Source organism: Oncorhynchus clarkii, chromosome 24, assembly GCF_045791955.1.
Source record: "Oncorhynchus clarkii lewisi isolate Uvic-CL-2024 chromosome 24, UVic_Ocla_1.0, whole genome shotgun sequence".
NCBI lineage: Eukaryota > Metazoa > Chordata > Actinopteri > Salmoniformes > Salmonidae > Oncorhynchus > Oncorhynchus clarkii.
Window position 1 is genome coordinate 28,030,841 of NC_092170.1, and position 16,952 is coordinate 28,047,792.

A 16,952-nucleotide genomic window follows, 5' to 3' on the forward strand; every position below is an offset into this window, starting at 1 on the left:
GTGACCTCGTTGCTGTTACACTGTTTACAGACCGCCTTGGCACTCATCCCTTCCAGGAACTTGGCCTGTGGCTGACACCTTTTCCACATCTGTCATTTTTTTTATTTAACTAGGCAAGCCAGTTAAGGACAAATTCTAAGTTACAATGACAGCCTACCCCGGCCAAACTATAACGACACTGGGCCAATTGTGAGCCACCCTATGTGACTCCCAATCATGGCTGGTTGTAATACAGCCTTGAATTGAACCAGGGTCTGTAGTGAAGCCCTCTAGCACAGAAATGCAGTGCCTTAGACATTCCATTACTAACTAGGGTATGAGAGTGCTTACATCTTAGCTTTTTTAAAAAATGATTGTTTAGTGAGCCTAAATCTCAAAACCCCTACTTAACAATACATTCAAAACTACAGCCCCATCCCATTAACCAGGTCCTTCTCTCAGTCCACCAAAAAAATATTTACAAAAAAAAACACAGGCTCCTTTTCAGTGGTGGGCTGAGCCCCATCTACACAGATGGAACTTCTGCACGGTGGTGCCGCATTCTCGTATATAAATTGTGTCTCAGCCAATGCCCAGTCAGCTTACTCCTTCCACAAGATAATTAAGTACAAGAGAGGCTTTGTTTCTTTGTATGGGGCAACTAAGTGAGGACATGTTGGGTGGGGCAAAACATTTTGAAATCTTCCCCTCTCTGGATACAAAAAAATATATCCTCCCCAGTGTTCTTATTTGCAATGTTCTTTATTATATTTTCCAGTTTCGGATATGAAAAGGATGCATTCATTTTCTTAATTAAATACTTCATAAAGTAAATCCAAAACGTATTTACAAAATATTCAATTAAGTTGCAATCAATGACTTCAGGTGGATAATTACAAGCACCTTCTGCTAACAGAGAAAAATATAAATACATAGAACTGCCATTGTTTCTGAAAAAAAAAAATACATGGCTTGACAATAGCACTTCTTTTTTTGAAAAATAAAAACCAAAACTCCTGAAATGCATTTCCACTAGGCCTTAGGATATGTACTGTGAACATTCTTTATCTTCTTGAAATTATTTTTTAAAGTTGATTTCTATATATACACCTTTCAAGTTTTAAATTATGATTTTCTCTTTAAAAAAATCCCTATCCTTGCAAGGCCGTTCTCCCTTTCCAAACCCCCAGTCTAGGAGAAAAGAGGACAAATGGGGGTTGGCCGGCGTGGCCATGAGGAAGCATTGTGACCCCCAGCAGCAAAAGGTCCAACACCCCCCCCCCCCCCCCCTCGCCACCAATCCCAGGCCTTCCAGAGTCCATAGACATGAAGTTCAAAGGAGTCTCACAAAGACTGACCGGAACGTCCAAAGACCGTGAGCTCCAGAATGTCCACTTTTCTTTATATAGATGTTTGTTTTCTATAAAAGAAACACTCCAATCAAAAAGAAAGAGCTGATCGCTGACTGAGTCATATAGAATCATACATATGACATGGCCATCATGCCTCATTCAACACAATATATGATGTCATCAAAAATATTTATGAGCAGCCTTTAGTTCGTCGTCTGTTGGGGATTTTGTTTTATTGTTTTGCTAAACATCATGAAGTGTTGCTACGGCAACGTGACCTCAAAAAACACTGAAGTAAACAGCCATCCCTACCACTTGTTGTAAAGCTTATCATTCTCTCGCAATTAGTTTATCAATTTAGTTCAAAGACATTCGGCAGCGCAAAATAAATAAAATAAGGGTTGCTTGTTTCGATATGTAGTAGAATCTCCCAGCTGATTATTTCCCTCACTTTTATTTTATTTTTTAATGCAGAAGGATTTTATTGATTCTAACAGCTCCATGCTCCTGAATAATTATCAACAGCATGTTGTCTTTCCTCCAAGTCCTCCCAGAGTCCAGGGGGCAGCGGTGAGCAGGTCCTAGCTGTTGTCAGACTCCTCGTCCTCGGCCTCACGGAGCCAGGTAAAGAAGGTAGTGACTGACTTCAGGGCCACACCCTTGCCCTGCATCTCAGCGGGGTCCTTGCTGGACTCCCACTTGTAGAAGGCCTGCTCTTTGATCACGTCTTCGTCGTACAGCGTGTCAAAGAACATCCGCAGCAGGTCTACAAGGAAAGAGGAAGAGAGCATGTCAACAATGTAAGAGAAAGGATTTCAATACACAATGTACACACAAATAACTCATCTAGGAGACAAATTGGTCAACCACACCCCTCTGTCAAATAACCCCTATGGAAAAAAAGATAAAGGCTAACATTGGGAGACAAACACAGGACAAATCTGAGTCTTCATGTAAAAAACTGCCAAAGAGATGTGACACAGAGGAGAGTGACTGAAGTCATTCTGTATCTCACTCACTGGCAGGCTGCTCCATCTCCACCATGAGGGCCTGCAAGGCGTAGAGAGCCTGTAGCTCCTTCTGCTCATCCTTCAGGTACTTGTGGAGCAGCTTGGCCCTCCGGGTGATCACCTTCGCATCCAACTTGTAAGGGTTCTCACCTGGGGGCAGAGATGGAGGGGTCAAAAACTATCTTTGCTCATTTAAAAAAAAAAAAAATTGTCCACTATGTTTTGCATGTCAGCAGTCATGTTTTCAAGATATTAGACTTTCAAAAAGCAAAGTGTCACCCGCCACAACATCACGGTGATGCGTTTGGAGTGATCTGAACCACAATATGCTGTGTTGGATATATTCCTTCTACCTTGTCCTTTCCAGCAACGGTACGGCCCTGCTAAGTTCTGTGAAAGGGGTATTCGAGTGGAGGAGTCCTGATAGTGTTGGATTGAGAGGTGGTAGCAATAAAGATAGGGAAACTCACACAGGATGGCTGACTGGCAGATGGCTGTCATGACTGCTCTGACAAACACGTTGGAGGATATCTGTGTCTGGTCCAGGTTAGCCTAAAGAGGGAAGGCACAGTCACAACACATATCAGTGGGGTTGAGCAGTGGAATATACAGTAGGGACTAAGATATATATATATATATGAGTCTATTGGTAAAACTACTGCACAAGGAACCAATAGCAAAGAGAAATATTAATTGGGTGATGGGACACTCTCCCACTCACATCATACCTCGACCCAATCGTAGATCCTCTGGTTGTCAGCCTTGTCCTGTATGAGTCTGTCCAGCTGTTTGTTCAGCTCCTCTGAGCTCAGCTCTTTCTTACTGCTCTTCTCTGTCTCATCATCTCCTCCCAGGGTGAACTCCACATTCTGCATTCAGAGGGAACACACAGCAAGAGAGTGAAACTTCCCATCATTACTGTTAAGGGCTTTCCAGACAGCAGGCGATGGAGCGGAGCAAAGTTAACCAAAATAGAGCAGATTCCTATTTTCTCCACCTCGGCTGAGCGGCTTTCACGTGCACAAGTACCACAGATCACCAGGCCTAGAATAACGTTGCCTGCCTAGCTCCATTGAAAATGAATGGGCAACTCTGCTGCCGCTTCCTGTCTGGAAAGCCCTCAAAGCACTTTGGGAAACTGGATGCAAGTAAGACGAACACATTTGATTGATCTAAAAGGTAGACCCAGCCATATGACGTAGATGCAGAAAATTCCCAGCTGTTTTGGTCCCCTGGCTGTAATTCCCAGCTGTTTTGGTCCCCTGGCTGTAATTCCCAGCTGTTTTGGTCCCCTGGCTGTAATTCCCAGCTGTTTTGGTCCCCTGGCTGTAATTCCCAGCTGTTTTGGTCCCCTGGCTGTAATTCCCAGCTGTTTTGGTCCCCTGGCTGTAATTCCCAGCTGTTTTGGTCCCCTGGCTGTAATTCCCAGCTGTTTTGGTCCCCTGGCTGTAATTCCCAGCTGTTTTGGTCCCCTGGCTGTAATTCCCAGCTGTTTTGGTCCCCTGGCTGTAATTCCCAGCTGTTTTGGTCCCCTGGCTGTAATTCCCAGCTGTTTTGGTCCACTGGCTCAGATGCACAGATACTGTGACTGTGTGAGAGCAAAGTTATTTTGCTGAGTCTACCTTTAATAATTGACTATTCTTTCATATTTGTCTCTCAGTGCAGTTTAAGGTCAATACTAAATGGTGCAGCTCCTTTCAATCCTTACAGGGTCATGATCTCTGACCGCTTACTTTTTCTGTCACAAACTGGTTGACGTCCTCGTCCTCAGGCAGAAAGTCTTTCCAGCTAAGCCCCGCCTCCCTCCACATGGCGCCTGCTTTTTTACGGCTCTGAGGTAGACAGATACAAGTGGTTCCATTTCAAACACTTTGCATCCACAAACATGACATTTGCATTGGATTCAAACATCAAAGGTCATCTAGATGCCTGGATGGATGGTTATGAAAACAAAGCACCATCTCCTTTACAGGTTGGGTAGTGAGAGAACGTACCATTCCTCTGCAGAGTAGGGTGAGGATCTGGGCCAGCAGAACTCCAGCCGTCCCCTGAGGAACCAGGGGCTTGGATATCTCCCTGCAGAGTGATAGGTCAATTCTTAATATAGAGGATACTGACTGATTGAACAGAGTTCTTATTAGTAGAGGCCTAGAATGAAGCCTGGGACTGACTTGAAGAGCGGTCCCATGGGGATGCCTCCTTCGTGGAGCATAGGGGTGATGAGCTCAGCCAGGTAGAGCCAGATGTGGGGGATGTCTATGGCCATGTCCTCCGCCACCTCCAGTATCTCCTGAAGCCTGTTGACACACACTCAAAATCAATCCCTCAGATTTATCAGAGACTATCTCGAAAATAAAAAAGTTAATATATTAGTGGTCCACTTCCACCCTTTTCACAATTTCAATGTTTCACACGTCATTGGTATGCAGTGCTGTTCCACAGGTAGAAAACTCTGAGGTGACTGACCCTCTGTAGTACTGCTCTGTGGGCAGGGTGCCTGCCTTGTACAGCTGGTGCAGCAGCAGGCCGGTGCGTTCTCTGGCGATGGGGCTGCGCTCCAGAGTAGACTCCAGACCGCTCCGTACAAACACAAAGAGCAGCCGGGTGCTGTTCATCTCCACTACACACTGCAGCGCCTCCTATAGCGCCAGAGGGGAAACAAACAGGATTAAAAAGGTTCGTTTTACTCCTCTAAAGTAGGGCCGTGTTTCAGTAAAAACAGGTAAAACAGTTTGTTGTATATCATTTACATGGTGTTATTGAACATGGCTTTCCATGTGGCCAACTAGCTACAGTATGTATCATTCAACTGTGTGACGTTGATATGGAGGTCCCACCAATGATCTGCACGGGTATAAGTGTGATGTACCTTCATGTCGTTGATGTGTAGGTCTCACCAATGATCTGCATGGGTATAAGTGTGATGTACCTTCATGTCGTTGATGTGTAGGTCCCACCAATGATCTGCATGGGTATAAGTGTGATGTACCTTCATGTCGTTGATGTGTAGGTCTCACCAATGATCTGCATGGGTATAAGTGTGATGTACCTTCATGTCGTTGATGTGTAGGTCTCACCAATGATCTGCATGGGTATAAGTGTGATGTACCTTCATGTCGTTGATGTGTAGGTCCCACCAATGATCTGCATGGGTATAAGTGTGATGTACCTTCATGTCGTTGATGTGTAGGTCTCACCAATGATCTGCATGGGTATAAGTGTGATGTACCTTCATGTCGTTGATGTGTAGGTCTCACCAATGATCTGCATGGGTATAAGTGTGATGTACCTTCATGTCGTTGATGTGTAGGTCTCACCAATGATCTGCATGGGTATAAGTGTGATGTACCTTCATGTCGTTGATGTGTAGGTCTCACCAATGATCTGCATGGGTATAAGTGTGATGTACCTTCATGTCGTTGATGTGTAGGTACTCCTCTATGATAGCTGTGGCCTTCTTCTCCAGCTCTTCTTCCCTCAAGGAAGGTTTCAAGGAAGGTTTGGTCTGGGCAGGAGGTGTTGCAACAGCTTCCCTCTTCACTGTGGCCCGAACAGAGAGAGAATGTCACACAGAAGTTACTCTCAAAATGTCTGCCTGAGAAATCCTTGCCTGAAAGTTTTTCGTACCATTCTCTTTGCTCCTAGCTCGGTCTCTGGTGCCCCGGTCGTCGGTCATGCTGGCAACGCGGCGTATGGGATCAGAAGGGCCACGGTGCTCCTTCTCTCTGCGGTGCTCCTCCGTCTCCCTACTAAAGCTCCGCTTGGTGACCGGGTTCCTGTCGTCCCGCCGGCCGAAGCGGTCGTTGCTGCCACGGTCAAGACGTTCGAATTTGTCGCTGCCACGGTCCCGGCTCGAGCTGTTCCTGTTTGTGTTTAGGGGGGTAGACGCAAAGAGTCACAAGACCTTGATTCATATGAACCAATCAAACATTCTGCCCTGTGGTGATGTTCCAATTAAGTGATAATGCCCGAGAAGCCTGTGTTTGGAGTGTATATACACATGTATGTATAGAGACACACAAATATATATCTATACACACACACACATATATAAACACATAGACACACATATAGACAGATGTATACATACCCATACACACACACACACACACACACACACGTACACATACGTATATATACACACACACATGTATAGAGACACATATATATGTATAGAGACACAAATATATATCTATACACATTTCCATACATATATACACATACATAAATAGGCACAGATGTATACACACACACACACACATATATATATATATACATACACACACTGCTCAAAAAAATAAAAGGGAACTTAAACACAATGTAACTCCAAGTCAAATCACACTTCTGTGAAATCAAACTGCCCACTTCGGAAGCAACACTGATTGACAATAAATTTCACATGCTGTTGTGCAAATGGAATAGACAGGTGGAAATTATAGGCAATTAGCAAGACACCCCCAATAAAGGAGTGGTTCTGCAGGTGGTGACCACAGACCACTTCTCAGTTCCTATGCTTCCTGGCTGATGTTTTGGTCACTTTTGAATGCTGGCGGTGCTTTCACTCTAGTGGTAGCATGAGACGGAGTCTACAACCCACACAAGTGGCTCAGGTAGTGCAGCTCATCCAGGATGGCACATCAATGCAAGCTGTGGCAAGAAGGTTTGCTGTGTCTGTCAGCGTAGTGTCCAGAGCATGGAGGCGCTACCAGGAGACAGGCCAGTACATCAGGAGTCGTGGAGGAGGCCGTAGGAGGGCAACAACCCAGCAGCAGGACCGCTACCTCCAGCCTTTGTGCAAAGAGGAGCACTGCCAGAGCCCTGCAAAATGACCTCCAGCAGGCCACAAATGTGCATGTGTCTGCTCAAATGGTCAGAAACAGACTCCATGAGGGTAGTATGAGGGCCCGACGTCCACAGGTGGGGGTTGGGCTTATACAGCCCAACACCGTGCAGGACGTTTGGCATTTGCCAGAGAACACCAAGATTGGCAAAGTCGCCACTGGCGCCCTGTGCTCTTCACAGATGAAAGCAGGTTCACACTGAGCACGTGACAGACGTGACAGAGTCTGGAGACGCCGTGGAGAACGTTCTGCTGCCTGCAACATCCTCCAGCATGACCGGTTTGGCGGTGGGTCAGTCATGGTGTGGGGTGGCATTTCTTTGGGGGGCCGCACAGCCCTCCATGTGCTCGCCAGAGGTAGCCTGACTGCCATTAGGTACCGAGATGAGATCCTCAGACCCCTTGTTAGACCATATGCTGGTGCGGTTGGCCCTGGGTTCCTCCTAATGCAAGACAATGCTAGACCTCATGTGGCAGGAGTGTGTCAGCAGTTCCTGCAAGAGGAAGGCATTGATGCTATGGACTGGCCCGCCCGTTCCCCAGAACTGAATCCAATTGAGCACATCTGGGACAACATGTCTCGCTCCATCCACCAACACCACAGACTGTCCAGGAGTTGGCGGATGCTTTAGTCCAGGTCTGGGAGGAGATCCCTCAGGAGACGAGACCGTCCGCCACCTCATCGCATGCCCAGGCGTTGTAGGGAGGTCCTACAGGCACGTGGAGGCCACACACACTACTGAGCCTCATTTTGACTTGTTTTAAGGACATTACATCAAAGTTGGATCAGCCAGTTTTCCACTTTAATTTTGAGTGTGACTCCAAATCCAGACCTCCATGGGTTGATAAATGTCCTTAAAACAAGTCAAAATGAGGCTCAGTAGTGTGTGTGGCCTCCACGTCCTGGACAGTCTGTGGTATGTTGCTGGTATTTTGGCCCATTCCTCCATGCAGATCTCCTCTAGAGCAGTGATGTTTTGGGGCTGTTGCTGGGCAACACAGACTTTCAACTCCTTCCAAAGATTTTCTATGGGGTTGAGATCTGGAGACTGGCTAGGCCACTCCAGGACCTTGAAATGGTTATTTCGAAGCCACTCCTTCGTTGCCCGGACATTGTGTTTGGGATCAGTGTCGTAGTGAAAGACCCAGCCACGTTTCATCTTCAATGCCCTTGCTGATGGAAGGAGGTTCTCACTCAAAATCTCACGATACATGGCCCCATTCATTCTTTCCTTTACACGGATCAGTCGTCCTGGTCCCTTTGCAGAAAAACAACCCCAAAGCATGATGTTTCCACCCCCATGCTTCACAGTAGGTATGGTGTTCTTTGAATGCAACTCAGCATTCTTTGTCCTCCAAACATGACGAGTTGAGTTTACCAAAAAGTCCTATTTTGGTTTCATCTGACCATATGACATTCTCCCAATCTTCTTCTGGATCATCCAAATGCTCTCTAGCAAACTTCAGACGGGCCTGAACATGTACTGGCTTAAGCAGGGGGACACGTCTGGCACTGCAGGATTTGAGTCCCTGGTGGTGTAGTGTGTTACTGATGGTAGGCTTTGTTAATTCGATCCCAGCTCTCTGCAGGTCATTCACTAGGCCCCGTGTGGTTCTGGGATTTTTGCTCACTGTTCTTGTGATCCTTTTGACCCCACGGGGTGAGATCTTGCGTGGAGCCCCAGATCGAGGGAGATTATCAGTGGTCTTGTATGTCTTCTATTTCCTAATTATTTCTCCCACAGTTGATTTCTTCAAACCAAGCTGCTTACCTATTGCAGATTCAGACTTCCCAGCCTGGTGCAGGTCTACAATTTTGTTTCTGGTGTCCTTTGACAGCTCTTTGGTCTTGGCCATAGTGGAGTTTGGAGTGTGACTGTTTGAGGTTGTGGACAGGTGTCTTTTATACTGATAACAAGTTCAAACAGGTGCCATTAATACAGGTAACCAATTGCACAATTGGTGGCTGACTAAATACTTTTTTGCCCCACTATACACACACACACACACACACACACACACACACACACACACACAGGCAAATCGTGACATATCCTCCAAATAGCGGCTTTGAGGGCATTATTACTTTTATACCAAGGGTTACCAACATTAAAATAATGATTGACATATTGTCATTAAAAACTTTATTTTGATTAATTTATTCATACCATTTCATCCTTCCACAAGATATAGTCCCGACACAAATCTAGGGTTGCTAAAGACACGACCCAGTCGTTCAGTATTTTTGTTCTGTATCTATGGGCACGACCCAGTCATTCGTTCTAAATGTTCCATTGCCATACTGGCTGGCAACATTCTTATCCCTTGCTTGCTAGCTAGCTATCCAACTACGGCTAACTTACTCATGTCAAAAAGTGCAGCCAGAATAAAATGTGAGATAATGTCTAGATACGTTTTATAGTGGAGATTACTTGGCTGGGCTGATAAGACAGTGGATTGCGCAGTCAGATGGAACAGAGTAAATAGGCATTTTAACGTCGTAGATTTACCCGGTGGCAACTTGTGGAATAGACACAGGCTGGAATGCGGTTTTAACCAATCAGCACTAGACCAACTCATTGTATATATTCAAATCAGTAACTCTGACACATAGAAAACCTCCCAGATAGAAAGAGCTATGTAAAGGACAGGTGTAGTCTGTTGTACCGGCTCAGTGGTGCTGACCTTAGAGGAACTCTTCTGTCCGAGTCCTGTGAGGGCCCTGAGGAGGAGGGCTGCTGTGGCTGCAGGGCTGAGAACCTGTTAAGGGTGCTGGTGGCTGGGCGGCCTCCTGACTCTGGGGCTATGAACACAAACAAAGTTTGTTTTAAAATAGTCAGAGTAGATTGTTTTCGGTGGTGTGTGTATTGGTAAGAGGACTTACTGGCTTCCCCGGCGGGTTTGGCTCCGGTGGTGCCCCCACTGCTGCCCTTGCCCCAACTGCCCCACATGCCCTTACCCCCGAGCTGGGGCGCCAGCAGCTGGTTGTTGAAGTCCAAAGCCCCGGGCTGCAGAGACAGAGGTTAGAAACGTTACTGTTGAGGAAAGAAACTAGCAGAATTGTTTGAGGCAAAACATCTTGAGATCTGAGAAAGGTCTGAGGTTTCAAGTTACATAAGTAAGAAGTTTGGAGGAGTCAGGAATGGTAGGGCCATAGCTCTAAATGGAGGTTAAAGGTTAAGAAGTGTGTGCCATACTACAGAGGGAGTGGGTTTGGGGTTTCAGTTCAACAGATCAGAAGAGTTGGGAATGGTTGGGATGATAGAACTTTGCAATGGGGTTGAAGGTTAAGGAGGTGGGTGCTAGACTGCAAGTGGAGGGTGTTTCAGTCCTGAGTATGGGTCCACGATATGTGGCTGAGAATCCACAGTATGATGTATCACTGACCTTAGTGATCTTGCTGAGTCGGCTGGTGTCGATGGGTCTGCTCTTGGTGGAGATGGGAACTGTGTTCCAGCCCTCGTCCTGGGGCTGACTCCTCTGGCCCGACTGGGGGTGTTGGCCCCCGCGGTTCCCCTGATCTCTTCCTCCTCCTCCACCACGTCCTCCTCGGGTGTTCTGGTTGAGGAGTTGCTGCTGCACCTTGAGAACCTCCCTGTGCTCCTCCAGCTCTGCCTCCTTGTGGATCTGGTCTATGGTCTTGGGGCCCTGCTCTCCTCTCCTGGGGACCCACGTATTCTGAGAGGGGGAGTCAGTACAGTAGTATACTTTAACTGAGGAATGAGTTAGATGAAAAAGTCTGGCGTACTCTTAACACTCCATATCTCCGAGGCATAAGTCCCTTATATTAGGAGATCAATGGGTCACTTGACAACTATGCTATTGAAAGAGAGATGTCTTGCCCTACCTTGACACCGCTGTCAGCTTTTCCAGAGAAAGGAAACAAACTAGAGTGCCGTTTACTGGCAAAACAGGGGCCAGTGTGCTGACTGAGTGCAACTGGTCAGCTCTTATGAAACATCTCAACTGCTGCTTTGGTAAGACAATTACTGGGTCTGGAACCATAAAGATCCTATTACTAATTTTGTGGTGAACGTGTTGGAACCCTGTCTGAACATGGGTTCCAACACACACCTACATGGCCTGTTGTTCAGGGATCAGACAGTGGAAGGACATCACAGCACTGCTCTCAACATACTGCAAGTCACAGACAGAAACACATCGAGGCTGTGCAGGCATTTCTCCAGAAAGGTCCCTGGAGACTAAATTAGTTCAAGTAGAACAGTCTAGCATTGATGTTTTCCAGTAAACTGCATTATGGGAAACTTCAGACAAATACAGCTAATAGCACGGTACAAATACATGCACATCTAGACCTTAGAGGCCTAGGCTACAGATCGTTATTAACATACCTGTATGTCCTTAGTAACTAGTCGTTTTCAAACAAAGTAAGACGTGCGTTTGTGAACCCCAAAGCCTAGTGAATGAGTCCTAGGCATTAGGTTTGGGCTGTATAGCATATATATATATATATATATATATATATATATATATATATATATATATATATATATATATATATATATATATATATATATATATATATATATATATATATATATATATATATATATATACACACACACAGTGCCTTGCGAAAGTATTCGGCCCCCTTGAACTTTGCGACCTTTTGCCACATTTCAGGCTTCAAACATAAAGATATAAAACAAAGATCCTCACTGAACTTCTGGAGAGTGTTTGCTGCACTGAATGTAAAGGGGCTGAATAATTTTGCACGCCCAATTTTTCAGTTTTTGATTTGTTAAAAAAGTTTGAAATATCCAATAAATGTCGTTCCACTTCATGAGAGACCAGGGTATTAGGAAATATCCACAGAATGTTTTTTCCCCAATACTGTCAATACCACTAAAACTATTTATTTTAAGTTAATTAATTGGAATATTTGTATCTACTTTTTAAGTAAATGCCTGCAGTGCAAGTTAGAAGATCACAATGTAATGACGAGATCAGTATTAAGCTAACATGTAGTCCTGGGAAAAACTGCAGCCCACGCCAGGTGAACTAGTTGCAGTAGGGAATTCACAACTAAATGTTTGCCAGCTAGATATCTTATAACTATTAAGTTAAGTGTGTAAAATGTGCTAAATTCTCTGCAGTTGTGCACTTAGCTAGATAACTTAGCACTAAGTTAGCAAACCAAGTGGTTAGCTTCTTGCAATCAAGCTCCTCAGAGAATCCCTTCCTGGATCAAGAGCTAATATTTGTTTTGCGCGATCGATGACCCATAGTGTTTACTGATAAGCTTGGATACATACCAACCACAGGACAAGGGTCAGTCAGTTTAGATATAGATGACCAAAAGATTTAGGTGAGGGGGCTGAAGCATTCCCCAGACACTGGTGGGTGGTGTGTGTGACAAGCTATTACCCTCCTGAGGTCCAGTACGTCCTGCAGCATGAAGCGGATTCTGGACGATGTCTTCTTCTCCTTGATGATCTTGTCTATCTGGACAAAGTACTGGTCCATACGAGGCTACAGAAAGACAGGCAGGTTAGTGTGGAAATCTATGTTTCTTAGAAATAATTTGGTGTAAGTGTTCTCAAGGATGCAGGGGTTGGTGTGTGTGTGTGACACTGGTTCAGCATTACCTTGGCCTTTTCAAAGTCCAGGTCCTTGCCTATAGTTGACAAGAGTCTACAGAGGCACTCTAGTGACTCCTCATCGTGGTTCTTCAGCAGCTTGACGATGCAGTCGTGCATGATGGCCTCCGTCAGCATCTTGAGCTTGAACAGCTCACCGATGAACTTTATGTTGCCTAGAGACCGCCGCCGTGCAATGTCTTTGGCCTCCTCCAACTCCGCCTTCAGGCGATCCTTCTCTTCCTTCAGACAGGAAGTGATGGAACAGAGGGAGCAGAGGGAGGAATAGCAGAAAGATGGTCAGCTAACTCCTACAGAAACCAAAACCAATTCAAAAAGTGAGAGACATTTGAATTGATCACTCAGAGCCCAGCTCGTACCATGGCTGCAGCGTCCAGCTCTTCTTGCTTTTTCTCAAAGATGACATCATCGTCCTTGTCCTTCTCAAACTCCTTCTGACAACGGTTCAGAAGCAGCTTGCGGAAATTCACAGTGACTCCCGGCTTGTCTGTGGTGGGGACTTTGAGCTGACGAGAGGAACAGAAAAAAGCATTTAGGCCACGGTTGGAGAGCTTTGCAGACGTCACAAAACATGAGTTAACGTGACGAGTGTAGTGGCACCACTCCACAAGTCAGCGGCCCAGACACATGGCACAGAACGGAGGTCATCACCGGAACAAGACCAGCACACTAGCCGTACACACACCCTTCAGAGTCACTCACCCCCATAAGGCAGCGGCACATGTTGGCGTAGGCCACGGAGAAGTTGGGTTCAGAAATGGCCTTCTCAAAGATCAGATCTATCACTCCCTTCAGCCTCTCCTCCGTATCGATGGTCAGCTCCTTGACCTGCTTCATTAGCTGTTGGAACATCTGAGGGGTCAGCTTGTTCAGGATACTACGGACCCTCTTAAACAGCTCATGGGTCTTGGCCTGTACTGGGTTGTCGCTCTCCTCCTCAGGAGCCGCTTGCCCACTGGCAGCCTTCTTGACAGCGGGCTTCCAGGCATCCTCAGCCTTGTTGAGTTTCACGTCGTCCGTCAGAGACGAAGAGATGTTGATGATCCTCCTGGGCTCCTTACGCTGACCCTGTTGGGAGCGACGCGGTCCTCCACCACCCATACCAGAGGGCTGGAGGAGAGGAGGGAAGGAAAAGAAATTCAGTCCACATTGTTTTAATATCTACCCTGAATTTCAGAATCAGAGTGTAGTCAGAAGATTGACAGCTAGTTTCCCATGCTAACTCACTGGTCCTCTGTGTCCACCTCCTCCACCACCACCACCACCTCCTCCTCCTCCCCCCATTCCAGGCCTGCCCAGGTTGGCAAATGAGGGCGTGAAGTCAGTGCCCATGTTCATCCCCGGCAAACGGCTGGGGTCCAACTGGCAGAGAGGGGCCTTATTCGCCTGGAGAGAGAGGTAGTAGTACCAGGAAGAGCGAGAGGTAGTAGTACCAGGAAGCGAGAGGTAGTAGTACCAGGAAGCGAGAAGTAGTAGTACCAGGAAAAGAGAGCGAGGGGTAGTAGTACCAGGAAAAGAGAGCGAGAGGTAGTAGTACCAGGAAAAGAGAGCGAGAGGTAGTAGTACCAGGAAAAGAGAGCGAGAGGTAGTAGGACCAGGAAAAGAGAGCGAGAGGTAGTAGGACCAGAAAGAGAGAGAGCAGTAGTACCAGGAAGAGAGAGAGAGAAGTAGTACCAGAAAGAGAGAGAGAGAAGTAGTACCAGAAAGAGAGAGGGAGAAGTAGTACCAGGAAGAGAGGGAGAAGTAGTACCAGAAAGAGAGAGAGAGAGAGAAGTAGTACCAGAAAGAGAGAGGGAGAAGTAGTACCAGGAAGAGAGAGGGAGAAGTAGTACCAGAAAGAGAGAGAGAGAAGTAGTACCAGAAAAAGAGAGAGAGAAGTAGTACCAGAAAGAGAGAGGGAGAAGTAGTACCAGAAAGAGAGAGGGAGAAGTAGTACCAGAAAGAGAGAGGGAGAAGTAGTACCAGAAAGAGAGAGGGAGAAGTAGTACCAGAAAGAGAGAGGGAGAAGTAGTACCAGGAAGAGAGAGAGAGAAGTAGTACCAGAAAGAGAGAGGGAGAAGTAGTACCAGAAAGAGAGAGGGAGAAGTAGTACCAGAAAGAGAGGGAGAAGTAGTACCAGGAAGAGAGAGGGAGAAGTAGTACCAGAAAGAGAGAGAGAGAGAGAAGTAGTACCAGAAAGAGAGAGAGAGAAGTAGTACCAGAAAGAGAGAGGGAGAAGTAGTACCAGGAAGAGAGAGGGAGAAGTAGTACCAGGAAGAGAGAGGGAGAAGTAGTACCAGGAAGAGAGAAGGAGAAGTAGTACCAGGAAGAGAGAGGGAGAAGTAGTACCAGGAAGAGAGAGGGAGAAGTAGTACCAGGAAGAGAGAAGTAGTACCAGGAAGAGAGAGCGAGAATGATGGATACAAAGAAAGACAAAATAAATAACTGGTGAATAAAGTGGTCCATCTGAATAAATACAATTATCGAATGGAGCGTGCAGTTGTTCCTCCAGTCCAGCAGGGGACAGAGTTGTACTGTACCTTGTCCAGCACCACATCACTGATCTGAGGCAGGCCCTCAGGCTTGGACATGGCAGCACTGATGAACTGGAAGCCGAGCAGGAAGTCCCTGTCATACCTCTTCTTCTCCTCTGGGTCTATAGGCCTACATAGTTCTGGAGGAGAGGAGGAACAAGGAATGATAGAGGAATCACATTATATAATGTGACTTTTCATCGGTATAGTCTAGGTTGGTAGAGTTGGGGTATTTAGTCTGGCATCCGAACTGAGTATCGCTCAGTTTCACTAATGTTTCACTTAAAAAGAAAATCATACATCGATGTCAAATGGGACTTTAGGACCCATGCTCTGACAAAGCATTTCCAAAAAAGTTAAACTTTGCATCCTCTTGACTGACAGTAAAGGTGTAGAGAATAACATTTCTAAGTAAGTATATAAATGTTACACAGCCTCTTAGGGACAAGGTTCAGAACCCATTCTCTTCTTAGGGCCAAGGTTCAGAACCCACCCTCTTTATACTGGTACTTCAGATCCCCAGGCTTGGGTTCAATGTTCTCTGCATCCAGTTTGTCCTCCTTCTCCTCCCACGTCTCATCTACCTCTGCGACGGCAGGAGTGGTGGCTGGGCGGGGCTCCTCGGTGTCAGAGGCAGAAGTGGGTGTGGCCTGCTCTGGCAGGCTCTGCACTACCTGCTCCTGGAAAGGGGGAGAGAAGAGAAGGGGGTGCGAGAGCGAGCGAGAGGGGGGTGCGTGAGAGAGTGTCAGAGGAGGAGAGTGTGCGAGAAACAGGGTGGGAAATGGATAGGGGGAGAGACCGAGGGAAAAAGAGGGGCGGTAGAGGAAAGAGTATTAGTCGATAAAACCAGGCATTCTTAATACTTTGATATGACATGGCGTGGGTGGTGCGTTTGATATTACATGGCGTGGGTGGGTGGCGCGTTTGATATGAACGGCGTGGGTGGCGCGTTTGATATGAACGGCGTGGGTGGCGCGTTTGATATGAACGGCGTGGGTGGCGCGTTTGATATGAACGGCGTGGGTGGCGCGTTTGATATGAACGGCGTGGGTGGTGCGTTTGATATTACATGGCGTGGGTGGGTGGCGCGTTTGATATGAACGGCGTGGGTGGCGCGTTTGATATGAACGGCGTGGGTGGCGCGTTTGATATGAACGCCGTGGGTGGCGCGTTTGATATGAACGAAGTGGGTGGCGCGTTTGATATGAACGAAGTGGGTGGCGCGTTTGATATTACATGGCGTGGGTGGCGCGTTTGATATGAACGGAGTGGGCGGCGCGTTTGATATTACATGGCGTGGGTGGGTGGCGCGTTTGATATGAACGGCGTGGGTGGCGCGTTTGATATGAACGGCGTGGGTGGCGCATTTGATATGAACGCCGTGGGTGGCGCGTTTGATATGAACGAAGTGGGTGGCGCGTTTGATATTACATGGCGTGGGTGGCGCGTTTGATATGAACGGAGTGGGCGGCGCGTTTGATATGAACGGAGTGGGCGGCGCGTTTGATATGAACGGAGTGGGCGGCGCGTTTGATATGAACGGAGTGGGCGGCGCGTTTGATATGAACGGAGTGGGCGGCGCGTTTGATATGAACGGAGTGGGCGGCGCGTTTGATATGAACGGAGTGGGCGGCGCG

At 46.8% G+C, this 16,952-nt stretch overlaps 1 protein-coding gene and 1 non-coding gene across 9 annotated transcripts in view; both read right to left on the minus strand.

Annotated features, from left to right (window-relative positions):
* Positions 1–981: 981 nt before the first annotated feature.
* The window catches only part of LOC139382307 (eukaryotic translation initiation factor 4 gamma 1-like), a 64,020-nt gene continuing 48,049 nt past the window's right edge, over positions 982–16,952 (minus strand). For 6 of the 8 annotated variants that reach the window (XM_071126203.1, XM_071126202.1, XM_071126199.1 and 3 more), the window contains 20 exons: positions 15,809–15,995; positions 15,322–15,455; positions 14,030–14,188; positions 13,505–13,912; positions 13,162–13,308; positions 12,791–13,024; positions 12,570–12,674; positions 10,569–10,859; positions 10,066–10,189; positions 9,867–9,984; positions 5,969–6,204; positions 5,751–5,881; positions 4,808–4,980; positions 4,513–4,638; positions 4,336–4,417; positions 4,075–4,173; positions 3,070–3,210; positions 2,812–2,893; positions 2,351–2,491; positions 982–2,097 (listed from right to left, as the gene is read on the minus strand). In XM_071126203.1, the coding sequence (XP_070982304.1) occupies positions 1,913–2,097; positions 2,351–2,491; positions 2,812–2,893; positions 3,070–3,210; positions 4,075–4,173; positions 4,336–4,417; positions 4,513–4,638; positions 4,808–4,980; positions 5,751–5,881; positions 5,969–6,204; positions 9,867–9,984; positions 10,066–10,189; positions 10,569–10,859; positions 12,570–12,674; positions 12,791–13,024; positions 13,162–13,308; positions 13,505–13,912; positions 14,030–14,188; positions 15,322–15,455; positions 15,809–15,995 (3,303 nt within the window). In that variant the 3' untranslated portion in view covers positions 982–1,912. The remainder of the gene's footprint in view (positions 2,098–2,350; positions 2,492–2,811; positions 2,894–3,069; positions 3,211–4,074; positions 4,174–4,335; positions 4,418–4,512; positions 4,639–4,807; positions 4,981–5,750; positions 5,882–5,968; positions 6,205–9,866; positions 9,985–10,065; positions 10,190–10,568; positions 10,860–12,569; positions 12,675–12,790; positions 13,025–13,161; positions 13,309–13,504; positions 13,913–14,029; positions 14,189–15,321; positions 15,456–15,808; positions 15,996–16,952) is intronic. The other 2 variants (XM_071126201.1, XM_071126205.1) reach the window with 1 other exon arrangement.
* On the minus strand, positions 13,405–13,458 carry LOC139383213 (small nucleolar RNA SNORD66). The gene has a single exon (XR_011628712.1). It is a non-coding gene; the product is annotated as a small nucleolar RNA SNORD66 (small nucleolar RNA).